Source organism: Triturus cristatus, chromosome 7 (genome assembly GCF_964204655.1).
Source record: "Triturus cristatus chromosome 7, aTriCri1.1, whole genome shotgun sequence".
In the NCBI taxonomy this organism is placed as follows: domain Eukaryota; kingdom Metazoa; phylum Chordata; class Amphibia; order Caudata; family Salamandridae; genus Triturus; species Triturus cristatus.
In genome coordinates this window covers 1716767799-1716788679 of record NC_140590.1, presented here as the reverse complement: position 1 = coordinate 1716788679, position 20881 = coordinate 1716767799, and the positions used below count along the sequence as shown (strand labels likewise).

At 44.4% G+C, this 20881-nt stretch overlaps 1 protein-coding gene across 1 annotated transcript in view; it reads right to left on the bottom strand.

Annotated features, from left to right (window-relative positions):
- Nucleotides 1–215: 215 nt before the first annotated feature.
- The window catches only part of LOC146812868 (alpha-2-macroglobulin-like protein 1), a 235415-nt gene continuing 214749 nt past the window's right edge, over nt 216–20881 (bottom strand). Inside the window, exons 29-36 of the mRNA XM_085619943.1 lie at nt 16052–16269; nt 14784–14999; nt 12752–12876; nt 7980–8070; nt 5425–5493; nt 4085–4187; nt 2893–2934; nt 216–457 (exon numbers count right to left, since the gene is read on the bottom strand). Of these exons, the coding sequence (XP_085476069.1) occupies nt 429–457; nt 2893–2934; nt 4085–4187; nt 5425–5493; nt 7980–8070; nt 12752–12876; nt 14784–14999; nt 16052–16269 (893 nt within the window). The 3' untranslated portion in view covers nt 216–428. The remainder of the gene's footprint in view (nt 458–2892; nt 2935–4084; nt 4188–5424; nt 5494–7979; nt 8071–12751; nt 12877–14783; nt 15000–16051; nt 16270–20881) is intronic.

Genomic DNA, 20881 nt, shown 5'->3' with positions numbered 1-20881 from the left:
GTGATGTAAATATGCCCTGGAAAGAGACAGGGTGTACATTTACACCAGTCATTATGTTTCTGTAACACCTGTGGATGCTGCTTGGAGAGTCACGCGGTGTTTGCACTAAAGTGCATTGACTGCATCCTTGCCCAAAAGTGCGAGAGACCTAACCACAGATGCCCCTCCCCCACACAACGTGCTTGGAGTAGAATCAGAAGGCCCCACACACCCGCTTTTAATACGAAGCTGGTTTATTTCCAATTGTATGAATTCCATTCGGATCATCTCCAGTTTCACTAAGGAACCCCCTGCTGGAGAGGAAGAGTGATGTGTAGAGTAGACGAGTAAAAGGGAGGGGACTGTACAGAGAGGGTGAGGGGGGTGAGGCGAAGCAACAGGAAGGCTGGGGCTTCGGGTGGGGCCAGAGGAGAAGCGGCCCACGTTCACTATTCGGTGGTTTTGCTCGTGGAGTCACCTGTAAGGGAGAGAAAAAATACAGATCAGAAACTTAGCTCCCAGACTTGGAGACGTGTGCTTCTAGGCTGCTGGCTGGTTGGTGTAAATGTGCAGCTGCAGGGAACCAAGTATAAGCGTGCATCGTCAGAAAACCTTCTGTGACCTTATAGTGCTAAATGACATGATGTAAATATTACTGCCAAAGATCCATCATTAAAAAGCAACCCGTCTTTCAAACCTACAGCGCCCCATAGAGGCCAAACATGAGACCCTGCAGTGAATGTTACTCTGCCAGGAGAACTGGTGTAACTTTACACTACCAGCAGAACCAGTGTAAGTTATATTGCCAGAACACCGCACAGAACTTTACATTGACAGGACACGAGATATAACTTTATACTGTCAGCAGGACTGGTGCAACTGTACACTGCCAGGAGATCTGGTGTAACTTTGCACTGCCAGGAGACCTGGTGTAACTTTACACTGCCAGGATAACTGGTGTAACTTTACACTGCCAGCAGAACTGGTGTAACTTTACACTGCCAGGAAAACTGGTGAAACGTTACACTGTCAGGGGAACTGGTGTAACTTTACACTGCCAGGACTCCGCACACAACTTTACATTGCCAGGACCCTGGATGTAACTTTATTCTGTCAGCAGAGCTGGTGTAACTTTACACTGCCAGCAGTGCTGGTGCAACTGTACACTGCAAGGAGAACTGGTGTAACTGTACACTGCCAGGAGAACTGGTGTAACTTTGCACTGCCAGCAGAACTGTTGTAACTTTGCAATGCCAGGAGAACTGATATAACTTTACATTGCCAGGACCCTGGATGTAACTTTATTCTGTCAGGAGAACTGGTGTAACTGTACACTGCCAGCAGAACTGGTGTAACTTTGCACTGCCAGCAGAACTGGTGTAACTTTACGCTGCCAGGAGAACTTGTGTAACTTTAGATTGCCAGGAGAACTGGTGTAACTTTACATCGTCAATACACCAGATGTAACTTTACACTGTCAGGACACCGAATGCAACTTTAAACTGTCAGGACCCCGAATGTACCTTTACATTTCCAGGACACCAGTTGTAACTTTACTCTGTCAGGAGAACTGGTGTAACTTTATCAAGAGAACTGATGTAACTTTACACTGCCAGGATATCAGATGCAACTTTACACTGTCAGGAGAACTGGTGTAACTTTTCACTGCCAGGGCATTGGATATAACTTTACACTGTCAGGAGAACTGGTGTAACTTTACACTGCTAGGACACTGGATGCAAGTTTACACTGTCAGGAGAAAAGTTGTAACTTTACACTACCAGGACACCAGATGTAACTTTACACTGGCAGGACACCAGATGTAAATTTCCACTGTTAGGATACTGGATGTAACTTTAGACTGCCAGGACAGTGGATGTAACTTTACACTATCAGGAGAACTGGTGTAACTTTACACTGCTGAGACACCGGATGTAACTTTACACTGGCAGGAAACATCATGTACCTTTCCACTATTAGGACACTGGATGTAACTTTACACTGTATGGGGAACTGGTGTAACTTTACACTGCCGTGACACCGGATGCAAGTTTACACTGTCAGGAGAACTGGTGTAACCTCACTCTGCCAGGTCACCGGATGTAACTTTACACTGGCAGGAAACCGGATGTAACTTTACACTGCCAGAGCACCGAATGTAACTTTACACTGTCAGGAGAACTGGTGCAACTTTACACTGTCAGTAGAAGTGGTGGAACTTTACACTGCAAGGAGAACTAGGGTGAACTGGACTAACTTTAAACTTCCAGGAGACCTGCCCCTACAGCATCACTGACAGGAGACCTGATGTTAAATTGCACTACCCAAAGACCTGTAGTAAAGTCACCTTGCCAGAAGGTGTGATGGAAGTGTACGCTACTGTGATCTCTGGTGTGAGACCTGCTGTGAATGTACAGTGGCAATACAGTTACACTGGCAGGACATCTGATGTACAGTTACACTACCAAGAGACCTCCAGTAAAGGTACTTTACCAAGAGAACTGCTGTAAGTAAGTGTCAAGAGACCAGGTGTATAGAAACTGGATTGGAACATACACTGCTATTAGATCTGCTATAAAGCTGCACTTACAGAAAACTTCATGTAAATGTTAATTGCCAAGAAATGTGGTGTAACTGTGCAGAGCCAAAATACTACTGATGTAAATATACACAGCTGGGAGGCTTATGTACACAAGCAGCGTGCACAGTGAACTGCTGATAGGGCATAGCAGCAGGTATGATAGGAACAGAGACAGTCTAGCACCTAAGGCGAGGTGGGGGCAGGAAAGGGAAAGAAGAGCAAGAGATGGAGTGGGTAAAACAGAGACAACAAGAGCAGGAACCACTGAGGGGGGGGGGGGGTGTTAGCCATGTGTCTGCAGGGAGGAGCCTGCCCTTCACCAGTACACCTACCTGCACTGCAGGGGGCGTTGTACTCTGTTACTGCATTGTCACCTGCAAGGGAAGGAGAAACAAGGGTCAGAAAAGGCTCAATTAATGGGTCGTCTCTCTTCTCCTGCAGAGATAGATTTGTCAAAACTGTCCTGCAAACAAAACAAAATCAATTTACCCCCATTACAAAACTAGGGCGGATAACACAAAGCAGGGATTACTTGGGAAAATGGTCCTGCTTCCCTGAATACACAAGCTGCCTAAGGGAGGTTAGCGCCTAGTAAGTAGGGCTAGCTTGCGGGAGCAGCTGTCCCATGGTAAGAGGGAACGACTGCTGTATGGGAGGCGTTATTTGCTTGCAGGGCTCACTGTCTGCTAGAAGGGATCATTTCACAGCCTGCTTGAGGAGATATCTATTGTCTCATGCAGTGCACAATTCCACAATGATGATTTATAAAGACATAGGGAGCCAGTTACAGGTTGGTAAAGCACAAGCACTGGCGTAAATCAGGGGTGCTCCTTCCAGGCCTAACCCATGGTTCCCCCACTTAATAGTGAAAGGGACAGTGCTGGGTTTCGACAGCTCCACCATCGGAAACAGCCTTCTCCCACAGGGCCCTCACGTCATGCTAAGAGGCTGCCACGCCTTAACCCGGGCGGGTTAAGGACCACTAGATCTGCCTGCTTGGGGCAGCCATAGAGGGCAGGACCGGCATGTAAAACACGGCCTTCCTGGGCAGAGAATGTGTTCAAAGGCCTCGCATGAAGGGAGAAATTCTTTGTCCCTCAGAATAATAGATTGTGGTTTTTCAAGAATCAGCTCCCTTTTGGAGTTTAATCTTAAAAAAGAAGAAATGTTGCTGGCAGGCTTGGACCTGATACATAGCATCTTCTCAGGAAGGAGTGAAGCTCGCATGATCTGTTGCTATTCATGAAAATGTTGATTCAGGGTTAGTAGAAGTGGCTTCGCCCACTCTGACTCACGCTTGACCCTTTGTCCCAACCTCAGTCATGCAGCTGCCTCCTGTTTGCTGCTGATGGGCTACGAGGAGTGAAAGGATTTGAAAGTACAAAGAACAAACATTGGTCTACATATCATTTACTTTCTGTTCTTACTGCTGCCTTCATGAACACTGAGACCAAGGTAGCAGGGGCTGTGACCAGGACAGCAGCTCCTACCATTGGCTGCCGCTCTTTGACCATGAGGTCTCACCTTTCTCGTAGTAGTCGTAGACCATCACCGTGGCTGGCTTCATGTCCTTCACCTCACTGTCCTGCTCCAGTGAGAAGCTGAACTGATGTGGGGTCTTGTCAAGCTAACAGAGAAAACACAACCAAAGAAATGTGAGGAACATGTTTGCCACAGAAAACCTGCAAGATATTTAATGGCTTCAGAGATCCACCCGCACCAACAATGGGGCAAATAAAAGTATTCAGACAACACTGGCAGTTTCAACAAGGGAAGGGTATTTATTAGGCGCATAAGTTGTAGGCATTTGAGCTTTACCTTAGGAGATTCAAAGTATATGAGGTGGAAAAAGCCACTTAATGGACCTGTGGATTAAAGCTACTTTTAACGCTTTCTGCCTGTAACCAAGAGTCGCAGGCTACACTCCGGACTGTTCTTTTAATAACTTATAGTTGAAAGCTACTTCTCTCAAAGTATCCACCACAGGATGCACCTCACAATGTTTCCCTTAACGCAGAGTCTCCCATGTAGAAGTAAAATTAAAGATGGACTTTGTGCTAAATTTTGAGGTGACTGAGTCTCCCAGAACTTCATAGCCTCCTGAAGGCAAACACTCATGACACTATCCTAAATCTGTGCACACTGGACTCGTGGCCTGACTTAGAGTTTGTTTGATAAATGCAAAATTTGGAGGAGCAGCCACGGGTGGTGTTTACTCCAATCTTCCTGGTGGATATAAGCCCATTAGTAGAGTCTCTGTAACACTTAGCATTGCCTCCAGAAATCAGATGATTTCCCATTGCCTTCCAACTCTAAATCAGGCTGCCAGTCAATCCAAATGTCACTGAATAGATAATGAGAATGAGAAATTGATTCTAGGAGAAGTAAATTATGTTGATACGGTCAAGGTCATCTCATGCAAACCCCCCTGTTCAGTGTTCCTATAATTTCAATTTCTTTTAGATTTAAGGCCCGATTAACAAAGGTAAACTTAGACCAAAAGTCTTAAGGTTACGACTTTTGGTATTCACAAAGGTTAGTTAGGAGTCCACACTCGGGGCAGAGTTTCTGCACTCGGGGTAGGATCTCTGCCTGATTGTGGAAATTCCACTCTGCGCCCAGAGTGGAATTTCCGCACTTGGGGGAAATCTCCTCACTCAGGCAGATCTCCACCCCGGGTGCGGAGTTTCCACCCCGAGTGCGGACGTCAAGATACTAGTCATAACTTACCTTTGTGAATACCAGAAAGTAGTAAAGGTAGACGTTTGGTCTAAACTCAGACCAAAAGTCATACTTTACCTTTGTGAATCAGGCCCTCAATGTCCAACTGAATATAATAAACTGGAGAAAAGAGCAGCTCTCACCTGATCCAGGTAGATGGTGACTTGATCTGGTGTGATTTCCACTTTCTTAACATCCTTCTTGTCCTTTAGCTGTGAGCAAAAAAGCACAGTTTAGTGTGTGCATCCCAGGGTCCTTGGGCCCCTCCTATTACTATGCAGCTTTTCCACCCACCTGACCACCTGTTTATGTGCACGTCACTACTCCAGGGCGCTGCCGCACTGTCACACTCAATGCTTCCATGCATCCGTCACCTTTTGTGGCTATGCTTTTTGTCTCCCTCTCACCCCTGTTACTTGCTCTCTCTGTGTCTTGCTGTCATCTTTCTCTGTCTCATCCTGTCTCACTTTGTACATCTGCATCTTATATCTGTCTGAGACTCTCTCCTCTCTTTTGCGCTCAACCCAAACTTAACTATACCTATCTTTTCCTGTATCAGTAACTAATGTGGCATCGTGCATTAAATATTGTTTTGGCTCAAGCCACGTACACCGGCCAAATATGAATAATTGTGATGCAGGGGTAAATTCTCCAATGACTTCAAAATATGACTATAGTTATCAGATTTTATGAAAAAATTCTAAGGAATTCATTGGTGAGAGGGACACACGATATCCAAGATTCTCATGATCACCAGATCTGGGAATCTAGATGCAGTAATCATCGTAGCTTGACTTTTCTCACTTTGGGCCTCATTTTCAATAAAGTGCCGCAGCGCGCCACCGCAGGCTTTTTGGCTGCACCACACTGTGGCACTTTCAAAGCACAGGGACATGAAGGATCCCTCTGCTCTCCCCTGCGCTGGCACACAATTAAGTGCCATGTGCCGACGCAGGCACCCTTGCACCATGGTGCAAGGATGCCTGCATCACGGGATGATTGTTTATGTGCAGGAAGGTGTCACTTCTGCACAAAAACAATCTGAAAAGGTGTTTTTCAACTTCAATGTGTGCTGCATTAGCACACATAGAACTTGTAAAACATATATTTTTTTAATGATTGTTTATATGCAAGAAGAACACCTACCTACACATAAATAATCACAAGAGGTGATTTCCGTGTTCTGTGTGTGTTGCAGAATGAAGCACGTATAGAAAAGGGAAATAGAAAGAGGCAAAATGAATACATTTCTCCTCATTGCGCCTCCCTACGCCTCCCTAGGGGAGGCGAAGCATTCACACGCATTTCCAGATTTACAATTCCTAGTAAATCTGGAAATATGTATGGTTCCATGGGAGTTGCGTGGGGACACCCACAGCAACACCCATGGAACGTCCCTTTTACGCAAAGTGCTGCGTGTAAAGGGGCCGTATTTAGAAGGACAGGAAAAGCCAAGCAGGGTGGCTCGTCATGTCCTTGTAAATATGGGACAGCAAAATGCGCCGCTGGTGAGACACATAAAGTGACGCACTGGTGTTGCAAGTGGTTTGTAAATAAGCCCCCTTTACCCCTTAGCGGGATCTAATCTCACATTGGTAGACAAGAGTCTCAGTGAACGGGAAGGATGCAGTTGGATCTAGATTAAATATCATTAACAAATGTCAGCCCTTTGCCTTCTACCCTTGGCAGATACCACTGCTGGTGCTTGAAGAAGTGAAATGATGAAAGAGTCCATATAGAAATTATGGGGAAGAGGGGCGGCCATTTCTAATTCCACTTGTAATGGAAATAGGTAGAGAAGAGGGAACATTTATAGATATTACCACCCAATAGCACAGATAACCAGCGGATATACTTTTGAGGAATACATTAATAAACTAGCGCTGACCAAAGGAAGGCACTTAAATGTCAATCAGATTCAAGCCTAAGACTGCATTTTTTTTAATGCCGAATATTTTCAAAGAAATTCAGAAAAACACTGACCACTTTTGCACCAAATAAATCAGGATGGACTGAGCATCAAATTGTAGTGCTCAATTGGAGCAAATATATAGTGTTTTTTGCAACTAAGTTGAGAAAAAAATAATTAGGAATTTTAATGGAAACTGTTACATTTGGGAATACTTCTGTCAACCTCTATCTCCCCCTCGCCCCAGCCAATCTGCATCAATTTCAAGTGCATGATTTTGGTATGTATTGTAATGGTTGGCCAAGTCAAGTTTGTCTTTCTGAAAAATCCACCATTATGGCAAAGCATGTTGCATTCATGTGTTAAGGTCAGTGACATGAAAGTGTGCATTATAAGTGGGGTGGCCTTGCAAGGAACAGGTTGGAAAGGAACAGAAATCTCTCATATTTCATGGTGTGTAGATTAAGAGGTGTCCACATGATGAAAATAAGAGAAAACCTACAAAATAAAATGTGACAAATGTGACCATGCACATTTCAGTATCCTAATGTTTCACTAAGTGAAAAGCCTGCATGATTACTTTGTGCTCCTTGGAGAATTCCAGGAAATCTACCACTGTCATATTTTCAGGATTACTTCTGGGTATTTTTATGAATGTTGTGACAGTCAGTAATGTGCTCCATTCAGGAAAGGAAATCTAGAGGAACTAGCTCATTTACAACCCAGATTCCGGATGGAACAACATCCCACCACCACCTTTTACCTTGAGCCGTAATTGCCCCATCTCACCTCTCGCACAGAGCTCTTCACAGGAATAAACCCTGACACCATGTCCACCACGATGAGGGCCATGTTCGAAGTCTCCCGGTTACCAATGTAGCTGTGGAAGCAGACAGAGGAGTGAGATATTTGTAATGCAGGATCTCTGCCACCCTGTTTGGACTCCATCAAGCATCTGGCCACTCACAGGAGAGGAGTTGACACCCAGGATAATTTAATTAGGGCTGGTGATTTCAATGTTTTGACAGTGACACTAATACCAAAATCTGATGATGATTCCTGAGATGTTCCTTCATTAACTGCCCCCCCTCCCCCATAAAGTGCTGGACAGATGCAACGCTCCATCTATTGACACTCACACTAACATTGGGGCTGAGGGCCTGTAATGGGTGCACCCTCTCTGTTTCCACTGCCCTTTACACATTTAATCGACCAGGGACCTTTAGCAGGATCGACTATATACTGATTGCTCTTCCCCTCTGGAACTTTGGTATAGACATGAAAGTCATTCGTGGGGTAGATAGCGATCATAATGCCCTGCACTGCACATTGAGTAATATATTCAGGCACTTTGTAAGCATTCTCTTTTCACATACAGTGGATTTAATCCCTTCCAACGATTAGCGTAGAGTGACATGGCCCATTGTTGCCTCTAAGCCCGTTTTCATAGTTAAAACGAATGGGGCTTTGGATAGCGCTCTTACGTATCTTGCCAGCTCTATTTGCCCACAACAGGCTACCTATGATGCCCTTACTGTGGCCCATGAAAATTTGTATGATACCTTGAGAGCATGCTTTACTCGGCAGACCACGAATAGACACAGGAAAATCAAACATTATCAAACATGGTTTAATTAGGACTGTAGTACGGCAAAATCCAATCTGAGGCAGGCCCCATTGGGTGGCAAGGTGGACGATATTAGAGCTTGTAGGAAATTGTGTAGAGTGGCTTAGTTTAAGGCCCAGCAAGATTGGGATATTAAGGATTGGGATAACATAGATGAGGCCCCAAACCAAAAAGATACTAGAAAGTTTGGACAGCTTGTCGCCAATAAGTGGCATAGTGCTACTGAACGCCTAGCTGATACTATTCAGTCTGATGTGTGGCACAAGCATTTCACAGACCTTTACACAACTACCAAGCTAGATACCCTGGATGATAGGATTTGCCTAGGAACAACTATATCTAAAACTATAGACCAGACACGCCAACGTGATCTAATTATTAAATTTAAAGATACCTTGAGGGCCATAATGCCTTTGGCTGCAGGTAAAGCTGCTGGGCCCAATGAAGTTCCTGGTGATCTTTATCTTTCTGATCCAAACAACTGGGCTGCCTATATGAACACGCAAAGCAACTTAATTGTAAAAGGGATGGCCACCCCCCCTAGTTCGAAAGCGGCTGAGATTGTTCCTGTGGCTCAAGGGATTCCCTCCTTAAATTTAGACCTATTAGTCTAATTGACGAGACTCAAAAGAACTTTTGTACACAGATATTGTATCATCTCACCATTGGATAGAGGAACACAGTGCTTTGTCGCATCTCCAAGCGGGCTTCAGAAGCCAGGTTACCAGAGTGGACCTGACTTTCTGGCTTATTACCATCTACTGGAAAACTATTCTACTTGAAAAGTCCCACTTGTACCTGGTGTTTGGGTACCTCAAATCCAAGTTTGACCTAGTCCCTCATTCTAAGCTATGGGACACATTGAAGAACAATAAGATCCCATTAGACTTGTTGGATATACTTAATCAACTTCATCAGGATACATACGCCCTAGTTCGCTGGGGGTGAACTGACTGAGAAGGTTTTTTTTTTTTTTTTGGTTAAAATATTTTATTGAGGTTTTCCAACCAACGTACCAATAAGCCAATGTTGCATACAATAGCATCCTATATAAGACCCAGTCATCAATGCACAGATCAGGAGAAACCAAATCGTCAACATTTACTACCCTAACACCCCCCCCTACCACCCTCTCTACCCCCTCCCCCCCTCTGTCAGCGTGCCCGCCTCAAACCCCTGTAAATTTAGACAGTAAGCACCCCAAGGTCCGAGACAGCCTAGCTCAAAGCAATGGAAAAGACATCAGGAATAATCTCCAAGGACCTGAGGCTCCATGTCCCCTGCCAGATACACTTCATGCTCCTGCCCTGACCATCCAAGCGCACCTCAATACTTTGTGTAGACACAAACCCCTCCCAAATACGCTTAAGTGGCCTCATCCGATGCAGTCTCCCCAGCAGTCCCAGAGGGCCCCGCCCTGGGTCCCATACCCCGGGCAACGTCTACAGGATCCCCGTCCTCCTCATCCACCTCCTCCAAAGCGCGGAGCCCCTCCACTAGCGCTCCCCATGCCCTAACTGACTGAGAAGGTTGATGTCAAGAAAGGTGTACACGAGGGATGCATTCTTGTGCCCGCTTTGTTTTCTTTATACCTAAACGCAAACCTTGAAAACTGCAAAAACGACCCTCCTTGGCTGACTGGAAGTAAGAAACCCTGGTCATTGTTTGCAGATTATACTTCACTTATATCTAAGATGCCGTCAAGCCTACACACCTTGTAGATAGATTCCTGTCTTTCTGCAATGAACGCGGGTTGGAGACCAATCACCAAAAAACTAAATCCCTCGCCATCAGCCCACATGGTCTTGTCAGGTGGACAATAGCTCTTTGAAATTAACACAACAAGCCATAACTGTCATAAGGCTATACAAATCCTCTAAATATAGGCCCATTTCTCTTGCCCTAAAAGTCTATAGAGACCAAGTTTTAGAGAGGGAAAGAATGCACCATGGTGATTGAACTTCACCCATACTATGTTGTATCAACATCTAATGTATATTTCCTATTTGGCACAGGCGTATCTAAATTGAGACAGATGATGTTCCTTTTCTGCAAGTTGTAATTGATAAGGAATTGATTAAGTTATGGCACAGTCTGTAAGTTGCTGTTGCTACTTGTTGAAGCCTGGTGACACCGCTAATACGTGCATTACAACAAAAGACAAACATTAAACTATTTAATCAGGAAAAAGAAGCTTGGAGGGTGGATTCTTTCACTGCTTCTTCATAGTCATGTGGTTTCCGAAAAACAAAGATGGTAGAAGTGACCATTCAGCTTCACAAGCGTTATGGTTGAGGCCTATGAAGATGATAGAGGGCGCAACTGCACTGCATCTCCTCACTGGCAAGTGACTTTGGCTCTCCCATGCAAAATGGGCAACTTACCCCCTATCATTCCATCAGAGAACTTCATTTTTTCTCTGCATGAGGTTGTAGGGAAGTTGTACTGCACCTATGAGGTCAGCTTTCCAGTAAAAAAAGTTTTTGTTGGAAAATTTTCCAACAGAAACGCTTTTTTCAAATGTTTTATGCTGTAAAATTCATCTGCTAAAAGTACGTTTTGCCGAATTGTTTATCGACAAAATCCTGGCTGTGCTCCATTCTGCCCCACTCTGCTTTTTAAAACTTTCCAAATATGTAGAAGTAGGCCCATTTTCACATTAGAACATTAGAATCCATCAGAGCCATCTTCTCTGTCGCATATTTAATCCACATTTATGATTGTTACATTTCCTAACCATCAAAGAATCATTGTGCTGTGGACACATGGAGGAGCGGATCCAAGTGTATACCTCGGTGGCAACAGTGAGCGGGAACCCAAACACTACAACAGCCACGGGTATGGTGGAAAATCATACTACACTGAAAAGAAGTTTACTATGTGGCACAGACATGTAGTTTTGTAATACAAAGCTGATTGGTTAAAGTGTTACAGTTGAGTAATGCCTAATTTCATCTAAATTATTATAACCTTCCCGGTTTTTCAATCTATGTGTCATCACAGTTGCTATTGTAGAGTGTTTCTGACCCAATAGTGATGCTATTGTCAAATGGATATGCAAGGGTCACTTAGCACAGACAATCACCTTGCTGGAGACCACCTTTAAGTTTAAGTCCTCTATTAAAAAAAAGCTCAGTGTTACTAACCAAAGGAAAATATCTGAGGAAGCAGCAGTACTTCTTTCAGTAGTAGGAGACTTCCTCCAAGATGGCTTACTCTGAGATTTTAGGATAGAAAATAGAAGGTAACCTTGGAGCAACCTTCCATCTTTTCCTTACATGGAACAAGCGCCAAGTGGGGCAGGAAGAGTTGGAGATGAACATTCTACAGGTCGGTCCGTCTTGGAGAATTGCAGAGCCACCAGGCCTGTCCTCTCCAGTATCTTCTATTAAGGTAGCTTCCTAATGCCTCCAGAGAGTCAATGGTGGTTACTAATGTTGCCAACTGACTCGAATTGCCACCCATCTCAATGAAATTTCAGAGGTAACCAGGTGCAGCATTACCTGTGCTCCCAGCAACATTTCATGAATGTGGGTGGGTTTTTGACATTGTACTGTTTTCTAAATGTACTATTGTATAGTTATTAGACATAAAAATGATATATATTATAATATTTTTCTTTTCCCAAGTCAAAATGCAGATCTATACAATTTATTAAGCATTTTTTACTTATATCCTGAGAATAAAGACAAATCCAACTATATTTTAGAGATATTTTGTTTACGTTATTTAAACTATTAAAATAAGGGCTGGTAGGGTTGTTGCACCCACAAAAAACATGAAAAATTTACATTTTACACAATTGCACAGGTACATATCAATTTGAAGCTTTACTTAAGTCCCCATTGATGGGCTTCCTCTACTGCAGCACATTTCCATGGTGGCTAGAATCCTGTTAAACATTTAGTATAATCATGATGTAAGAGATTCTCACCTGGCAGTGACTGTGACCCCGAACTTTGATTTTGCTGCTTCTGTGCAACTCTCCGGATCTGTAGTTACAGCCAGCTTGAAAGTGGCATCGCTCTTCGGAGGCGGAATGTTGTACCTCAAAGTTGTCTGCCAGAAAAAAATATTGATAAGAGAATGGAGAAAATCAGAGAGAGTGGCAAAAAGTGAAAGCCCAGAGGTCCAAATAAAAATGGGGGAAGTTTTCAGAAGGTATATTTGCTGCAATTGAGAATCCTTTGTAAAATATTTCATTAATGTAACTTAAACGAATCGTTGAGTATTCCGGTCTCATCTCCTTAGTCTTAGAGGAAACGGATCCGGAAAAACTTGAAAAATCAAGGTATACTGTCCAAGGAACACCAGCCGGCCCATCCAGGAGAACCATTCAGTTCAAGGGTATTTCTGCTCATGGAATGTATTATTTGAAAGAGCTCACTTAGAAAAAAAATGCCTGATACAGTCCCAGAATCTGATCCATAAAAAGAATGGAAACATCAAGAAGCAGATTCTACTAAATCAATAGATTTAACCCAAGAAAAGCATTGAAGAGTGTGTCTGGGCTTTGATACTCTAGAATCTCACAAAAGGAAGGTTTTGTACATTGTCAGCTCTTGTACTTGAAAATACAGAGCACCAGAGGGAAAGCCTAGACCTGTAGATGAATAACGCTCATGGAATTAAAGTGTGGGTTTCAGGCTGAGGGTGTTGCAACACATTCTAGGAAATCTGATGGATCTCAAAGAAATCCTGGAAAACCCAAGACAAGAATGGGAAAATGGGAGGTTCTGGTTAAGGGTTTCTATGACTCCAAGCGGCAAAGGTCTGGAATATTATCCCATTGTGTACCTGACATTCCAATGGTGTCTTCAGGGGAAAAACCTTTTGAACCGGGTTCCGACTTTAGTGAATTTAGTTTTTAACTTTGGAAAAATCTCAAGAATATAAATGTCAATGAATTGCAGAGAAGTAATTTGTTAAGGATTCATGTACTGCATTTTTGACGAATGGAATTTAATAATTTTCCACAAAAATGGCCAAGAGTGATGGGGGCTCCAATCGCAGGAAGCTCCAGGCTTCCTTGCAAGTCCATATTCATAAATTTGCATAAACCCAGTGCTTAATTTGTAACAGAATAAGTGCTGGGGACTAAACATTCAGCTCAGAAGCCCATGGCTAATGCTATAAAAAGTGATGGCTCAGAATCCCAAGTCACGTTAGCCTTGAATCTACCCCATGCCTTTTCATTCTCCATCAGAGAGTCCCTGCTCTTTTATCTCACTATTTTGGGTCCTTTGTCATCCCTGCTTTCTTTCTTGGTCACTGTTTTACTGTATTTCTCTTCTTCCTTTCCTCCTTTTGTGTTTTATTTCTCTTGCACTGGGTAATAGTGTGATGAGGAAAAATGAGCAGGTCCCCAAACATGAATGTTGGTGGGCTCCACCTGCAACCACCGGCTCAACTTAAGTACTGAATAAACCATAATGCCTCCATCATGATATGTTAAGAATTTGTAACCAGAACAATCATCTACAAGAGGGGATTTTATTCAGGAAATGCCTGTAACCTCATTCAGTAAACAAACTGCTATATTTGGGAGTGTGGCCTGTCTGCATAGCTTAGCATGTCTCATGCCAACTAATGCTCATCTGCTGGGCTCTTCTACAGAGAGAAGAATGAGAATTCCACTCTAACCACTAATAAATATTAGGCCTTCCTTCCTAGGAATTCATGCACCTCTAACTGATAAAAAAAAAGCTAGGCTTGAACCTACTATTTCTGTAGTTGCATGTATCTCTTGTCTACAAATATCTGAAGCTTTCATTCTACAAATGCCTGACATATCAGAGACTTCTTTCTTCTCCCTAAATAAGCCTGGGGTGAAACAGCAGTCCTCTAGCAACATTCCAGTGATCCCAAACTATTCCTCATACAGAGCTCTGTGTGGGGAATTCCTAAGGTCTCTGGCAGGATACTGTTTATAACAAAAAGAGCCCAAAATTTGAGTCCTCACTTACCTGCACATACACGCAGCCCTTCCCAGCTGCCGATATTGTGTATTCTCCTGGAACATTCGCGAGTGGTGCTTGCTGCATCAGAAGCCGATTTTTGTTGTCCACATGGAACTGTTGTTGGATCTCGTCCCCTCTTTTGACAGTCACAGTCACATCTCCCTTTTCACTGAAGGTGGCCCCAGCATATCTGGCCAGAGCCATGAGAGCTACCACTGTGTCCTAGGAACATGGAGGCAACATGGTTACTGGAAAGTGCCCATACACAAGCAGAATTGTTGTAACAGTGACCACGCACCACCGCCCCCTTACTGGATGGAGTGCCACAGCACTACCACACTTGCACCTACAGAATAGCGAATCATCGGAAGCACTCACACAGATCAGGTCTATTCTCCTGTACAAACACTAACAGAAGCCAATCATTGCTACAAGCCTCTGCCCACACAATGACTGATTGGGAGTTTCACGATTCTCCTACATCACCATCCGCACACCTATATGAACCTGAAAGTGGCAACGCACCAGCACCTACCCACTGGCAGGAAAATGAAAGAGACTACAGATTGTCAGAATGGTGGGAACTGACTAGTTCATGCAATATGCTGCTACAAGTGAAATCACATATCTTTTTGGGGCAGCTTCTGTTTATTCTGTGAAATCATCCATGAAGACGCAGGTCTCGGCATCAGTCACCCATATCTCAGAAAACGACACCCTAAAGAACTAGATGTAGTCTGTGAGGTATGACCACCATTCACTATTAGCTAAGGATAGCATTTAAGCAGTTCATGAATCAGGTAGATCTCTCCTCTGGCAGACCAACATGGCCTACCTATTAACCTGAGCATGGAAAACCATTGCCATTCCATCCGTCAATGCCTTTAAGTGTTACAGGGCCAAGACAAACCGCTTCCTGCTCGTCAATGATCTGAAGTGTTCAAATAATCCTGGGAGATCACTCTCTGTCAGGGTTTAATGGCCTGAAATTGTTCACAGATAATGTTCTGCATTAGTGAGGACATTCATGTTTCGATGGAAGGGAAATTAAACCTTCACCCCCTGTGATTGCGAGACCTTTTGAAGAACCAGAGAAGTAAAAAGGCAACGTGGAAGCAAAGCATGATATTTAGAGGAAGATGTCTTTGTCCCATTAACAGACCTGCCCTCTATGAAATGTGGTTCAATAACAAACAAAAGACATCTTATGGATGTGATATTTGGACATTGTTATTTAATGGAGCACTTCCATGTTCACTCTTTGCGCCTTTTACCTGGGTTGAAGAGAAGCCCCCGTATGGGTTCTGCTGCTTGGAGAGCCAGCTCACGATCTGTGATGCTGTGCCGAGGTCTTCTTTGGACACATGGGATTGAGACATGTACGCCAAGAGCACGTAGGATGTCATCTCCACCTCCGCAGAGGGTGCTTGATACCAATAGGGCACATCTTCTTGCTTGGGTTTGTCTTTGCGCTCCCAGTGGATCTGTCCCTCTGTAAAAATACAAATTAGAATCCGGGGGTTTAGGAAACCCTAACAGTGAACAGTATGGCACATCATTGAGGAAGATGACCATCAAAGAGAGAAGATGAAGTTTAATTAATTATCAAACTTGTCACCAAATATGTAGGTTTTACTAGCTTGCATTTTTAATGAACGCAAGAAGTGTCTTTTTATTGGATGCAGTAATTCCCAGGACATCTGTTGGGGAAGATGTGAGATCCTGAATGTTCCAAGCTAGAACTTCTAACCACTTCTTAGGCACCTCTGTGCCTGCTTATATTGAACACTGAGCTTTTATTGTTCACATTCAGCTTGAGAAGCTGAAGGGAAGGGTGAGGGCTCTTCCTACATGGCACAATTTTTCATATGGTCTAGCGTTTCATCCTTTGGACATTTGGGTTACATGTACAACGATGTCACAGACAGAAGAAAAAATATACTTGGGCATAAATAATAAACTTGAATCATACTTTCCAAAACAAAGTGTTTGGTCATCAGGCATCACCAGTATTTGTCTATTCCAGCAGCTGTGAAAGGGGTACAGGACTAAATGGGTACCACTTGGAGGGAAGGACTAATTTCAGGCAAATTCCAGGTGTGGTTTCAAGATTGTTGGAGCTTTTTGAGTCACTATCTCAGAACAGGAAGCCAGCCAACTAGCCCTGGGAATCACTCTGGTAGTCCTGTGATCAAGCAGCAAGGTAGGTTACATGCAACAGGACAGTCCTCTGAGGGTAGAAAGCAGGCTTCAAGCAGCCACGCAGTGCTCGGCTAGAAGCAGGGCTGTCCTCTGAACTACAAAACAGGCCTCAAGCAGCAGGGCAGTCCTCTGAAGTACAAGGCAATCCTTTTTGGGGGGGGGGAGGGGGGCGATCCTCCACAGGTCCAGGAGTGAACTGAAGAGTTGGTCTGAGCATCTAATATTTATACATGTTGCCAGCCTTTGAAGTGGGAGAAACTTCTAGGCCTATCTACATCTGATTCAGGAAACTCCCGACCCCTTTCCCCTGCCCAGGCTCCAAGAGGCTAGTGGCAAAAGGCTAGTGTCCCCTTTAAAATTTAATTAAGGCAGAGAACAACTCCACTCCTCCCATCCTGCAGAATGTCCCATTCTGACAACACCTAGTCCCCCTTTGTCTCAGTGGTTGGGAGGAATACATAAAGGCCAACTGCCTATTCACATTCATGTGGCAATTGTTGCAGGCACCAAATGGTTAGGATAAGAAAATTACAACTTTCTAAAAGTGGTGTTTTTAGAATTGTGACTTAAACTCCATCTTTACTGTTAAAGATGATTTTAAATTATACTTCTTTTGAGACCAACTATGATATTTCTACCTGTTTCCAATGAAAAGTTAGCACTTACTAAATGTAATAAGGTAACCAAATAATATCCTGTAGAAGGGGTAGGCTCATAGTAGTGAAAAGCAGATTTAGGAGTTTTTGTCTACCAGCGCACATGAAAACTCAAAGGTAAATGTGCAAGTTTTTAATTACACTGCCCCTGCTCTCTGGGCGGTTTTGGGTATACCTTATGGGTGACATATGTATTAAAAGGGAAAGTTTGCGGCTGGCAGGAGGTTTATCTTGCCAGGTCAAAGTTACATTTTTAAACGACACACACAGGGTGCAATGGCATGCCTGAGTCATGTTTAGAGGTCCTTGTGCCATCTACCCCTGCGCTAGTTCACCTGTCCACCACCCTCTGCTGCCTTTGGTTTGTGCCTACTCTGCTCGTTTTCTGCTAATTGTTCTGCCTCTTCACTGTTCGCTCCTGCCCTCTATTTTGCCTCTTTCTGCTCGAACTGCCCATTATTCTGCCACTTTATGCTGGTTTCTGACCTTTATTTTGCCTCTTTATGTGCATTTCCTACCTCTTCCTGCCATTTCCCTCCTCTCCCCACCCAGGGCCCCGCCCTCCTTCTAGGACCTACTTACTGGAGGCCATAGCATGAACCCATTGAGCAGGTCTCCGCCCAATCTCCTCCTGCGACAATTCTCCTGTACAGCATGCCCGCAGTCCGCTACCCTCTGCTGCCTTCGAGTTGTGCTCCTCTGCTTGCTTTTTCCCTTTTTCCTGCTAATTTTTCTGTCTTGCTTCTGCTCATTTTTTTTTTTTTTTTTGCTTCTTCTATGCCCGCTCCTGCACTCTATTTTTCATCCATCAAGAACTTTAAGTTTCCAAGCACTGGACAATGGCTGATGGCAAGTTGTCGATTCAGGGCTGGAGGAGAAGCAAGTTTCCTCCTTGCGACCAAAATGGGGCCCATCAAAGCTTTGTTCAAGGGAAGCAAGTGTGCCACAGGATTTCCATGAGAAGGCTATCTTTGTTCTCCTCCACTGATACAGACAATTGTAGAACTTCCACAGTTTGTGCAAAATACCCATTAATGGGGCCAACTACCCAGTGAGAGGCCCTGAGGGGCATTTCAGATCGACATTTAGGGACGTTTCTAAACCTCTGGCACGCTACAGAGTTAAATATTCACCAGTATCCATACATTACGAGAGACAAGATCAGAATCAGAGCGTTCCTCAAGATGCTCAAAGTACTTATCATGAGGCAAGGGCATGCAAGGATTTTCCTCCTCAAGCAGTTGATGCCCTTTGTGTCTAAATCTGATCAAAAGGCATTAGTCCTTCGAAACTTCTTCAATTTCAGTAAAGAATCCATGCCCAAGAATAGGCCTAGAAATGATGATGTCAGAGCAATCGACAAAACTTTGTCAGCTGAAGAACCACGGCCAGCACCGGAACCTCATGAAAAGGGGACAGGGAGGGGTTGACAGCTGCCGGGGATGGAGCTACCAGCAGAAACTTGGTTGGACTTCCTGAAGACTCCATAGGACTGGAAGGCACATCATAGAGAGTCAGAACAGGGCAGAATATTGCCACTGTAGCATGTGTGACAGATGTGACCTAAGCTGATCAGCACTGAAACTTCAGAAAAGGGGCTACAAAGCTGGAATGAAGTATGACACCAACTACACCACTACCAATACAGGCGTTGAGGGCGATGTTAAGGATTGAGTCTGGGAACCCTGCAGCTTAACACAAAACCTCCCCTTCGAACTGGAACAATGTCTAAAAGTGGAACAATCCCTGTTGTGGGGCTTTTTGCGAGATGACTTGTCTTTGTTCTTGGAAGCTGGCCACTATGAAAACTTAGCTGTCATAAGCAAGCTAGAGAGAGATTTTGAGTGAAACCTGTAGTAGAGTCCGGTTGAGTGTTTTTGGAAGACCCGCACCATGAAGAGTTTCACCCAGTACTACTTGATGACGTTGCTGGTCATGCGGCCTACTTTTCACATGAACCAGCTATGTGTTTTTGGATGCAAGCACCAGAGAAAATGTTATGAGGGTCAGACATGCCAGAAACTGGTCCTAGGAAGCTTGTTTCCGGTCCAGGGAAGGCATGGCTTGGCAGTTCGGGCTGGACTGTTCCCATTAGGCACAGGGTCAGACTGATTTGCATATGGCCATGTCTGAACTGGGGTGGCAGAGTGGGCTAAAGAACGGTGATGGATCAAACCCAGATCTGTTGACTGGGTGTGAGTGTTTGATTGGTTCTGATGCTCCGTCCATCACCACCCCCTTTTGTACCGCTTTGTTCGCCATAAGTTGGCAGGGTATGCTCAGACGTGAGCCCCTTGCTCACTTTGCCACTGGATTCAAGCAAGCCTGGCTGAAAACGGCTGAAATGCCAGAAACCGGTCCTAGGAAGCTTGTTTCCGGTCCAGGGAAGGCATGGCTTGGCAGTTCGGGCTGGACTGTTCCCATGAGGCACAGGGTCAGACTGATTTGCATATGGCCATGTCTGATCTGGGGTGGCAGAGTGGGCTAAAGAACGGTGATGGATCAAACCCAGATCTGTTGACTGGGTGTGAGTGTTTGATTGGTTCTGATGCTCCGTCCATCACCACCCCCTTTTGTACCGCTTTGTTCGCCATAAGTTGGCAGGGTATGCTCAGACGTGAGTCCCTTGCTCACTTTGCCACTGGATTCAAGCAAGCCTGGCTGAAGACGGCTGAAATGCCAGAAACCGGTCCTAGGAAGCTTGTTTCCGGTCCAGGGAAGGCATGGCTTGGCAGTTCGGGCTGGACTGTTCCCATGAGGCACAGGGTCAGACTGATTTGCATATAGCCATGTCTGAACTGGGGTGGCAGAGTGGGCTAAAGAACGGTGATAGATCAAACCCAGATCTGTTGACTGGGTGTGAGTGTTTGATTGGTTCTGATGCTCCGTCCATCACCACCCCCTTTTGTACCGCTATGAGGGTCAGACATCAACATCTGCTTGTGGAAAGAAGGAGTTGTACCATATAAACCCTGAAATCATCTTGCATGAAAACATTTGAGGAGTGCAACTCCGGATCCACATCAAAGGTGGTGGAAAAAAAGTAAATGACATCAAGATGCTGGAGTCCGCCCGCCATCCTAATGGGGCTCTTAGTGTTATTCGTAGCCGGTTGGGTTCCTCTGCTTATGAAGTAGATTGTAAGGTCCTTATTTATTTTTCTGCTACTGTTATAAGTAACTTAATAAATATTTGTCACAAAATAAGAATAAGGCAAATTTCTCATGGTATATAAAAACCCCTGTT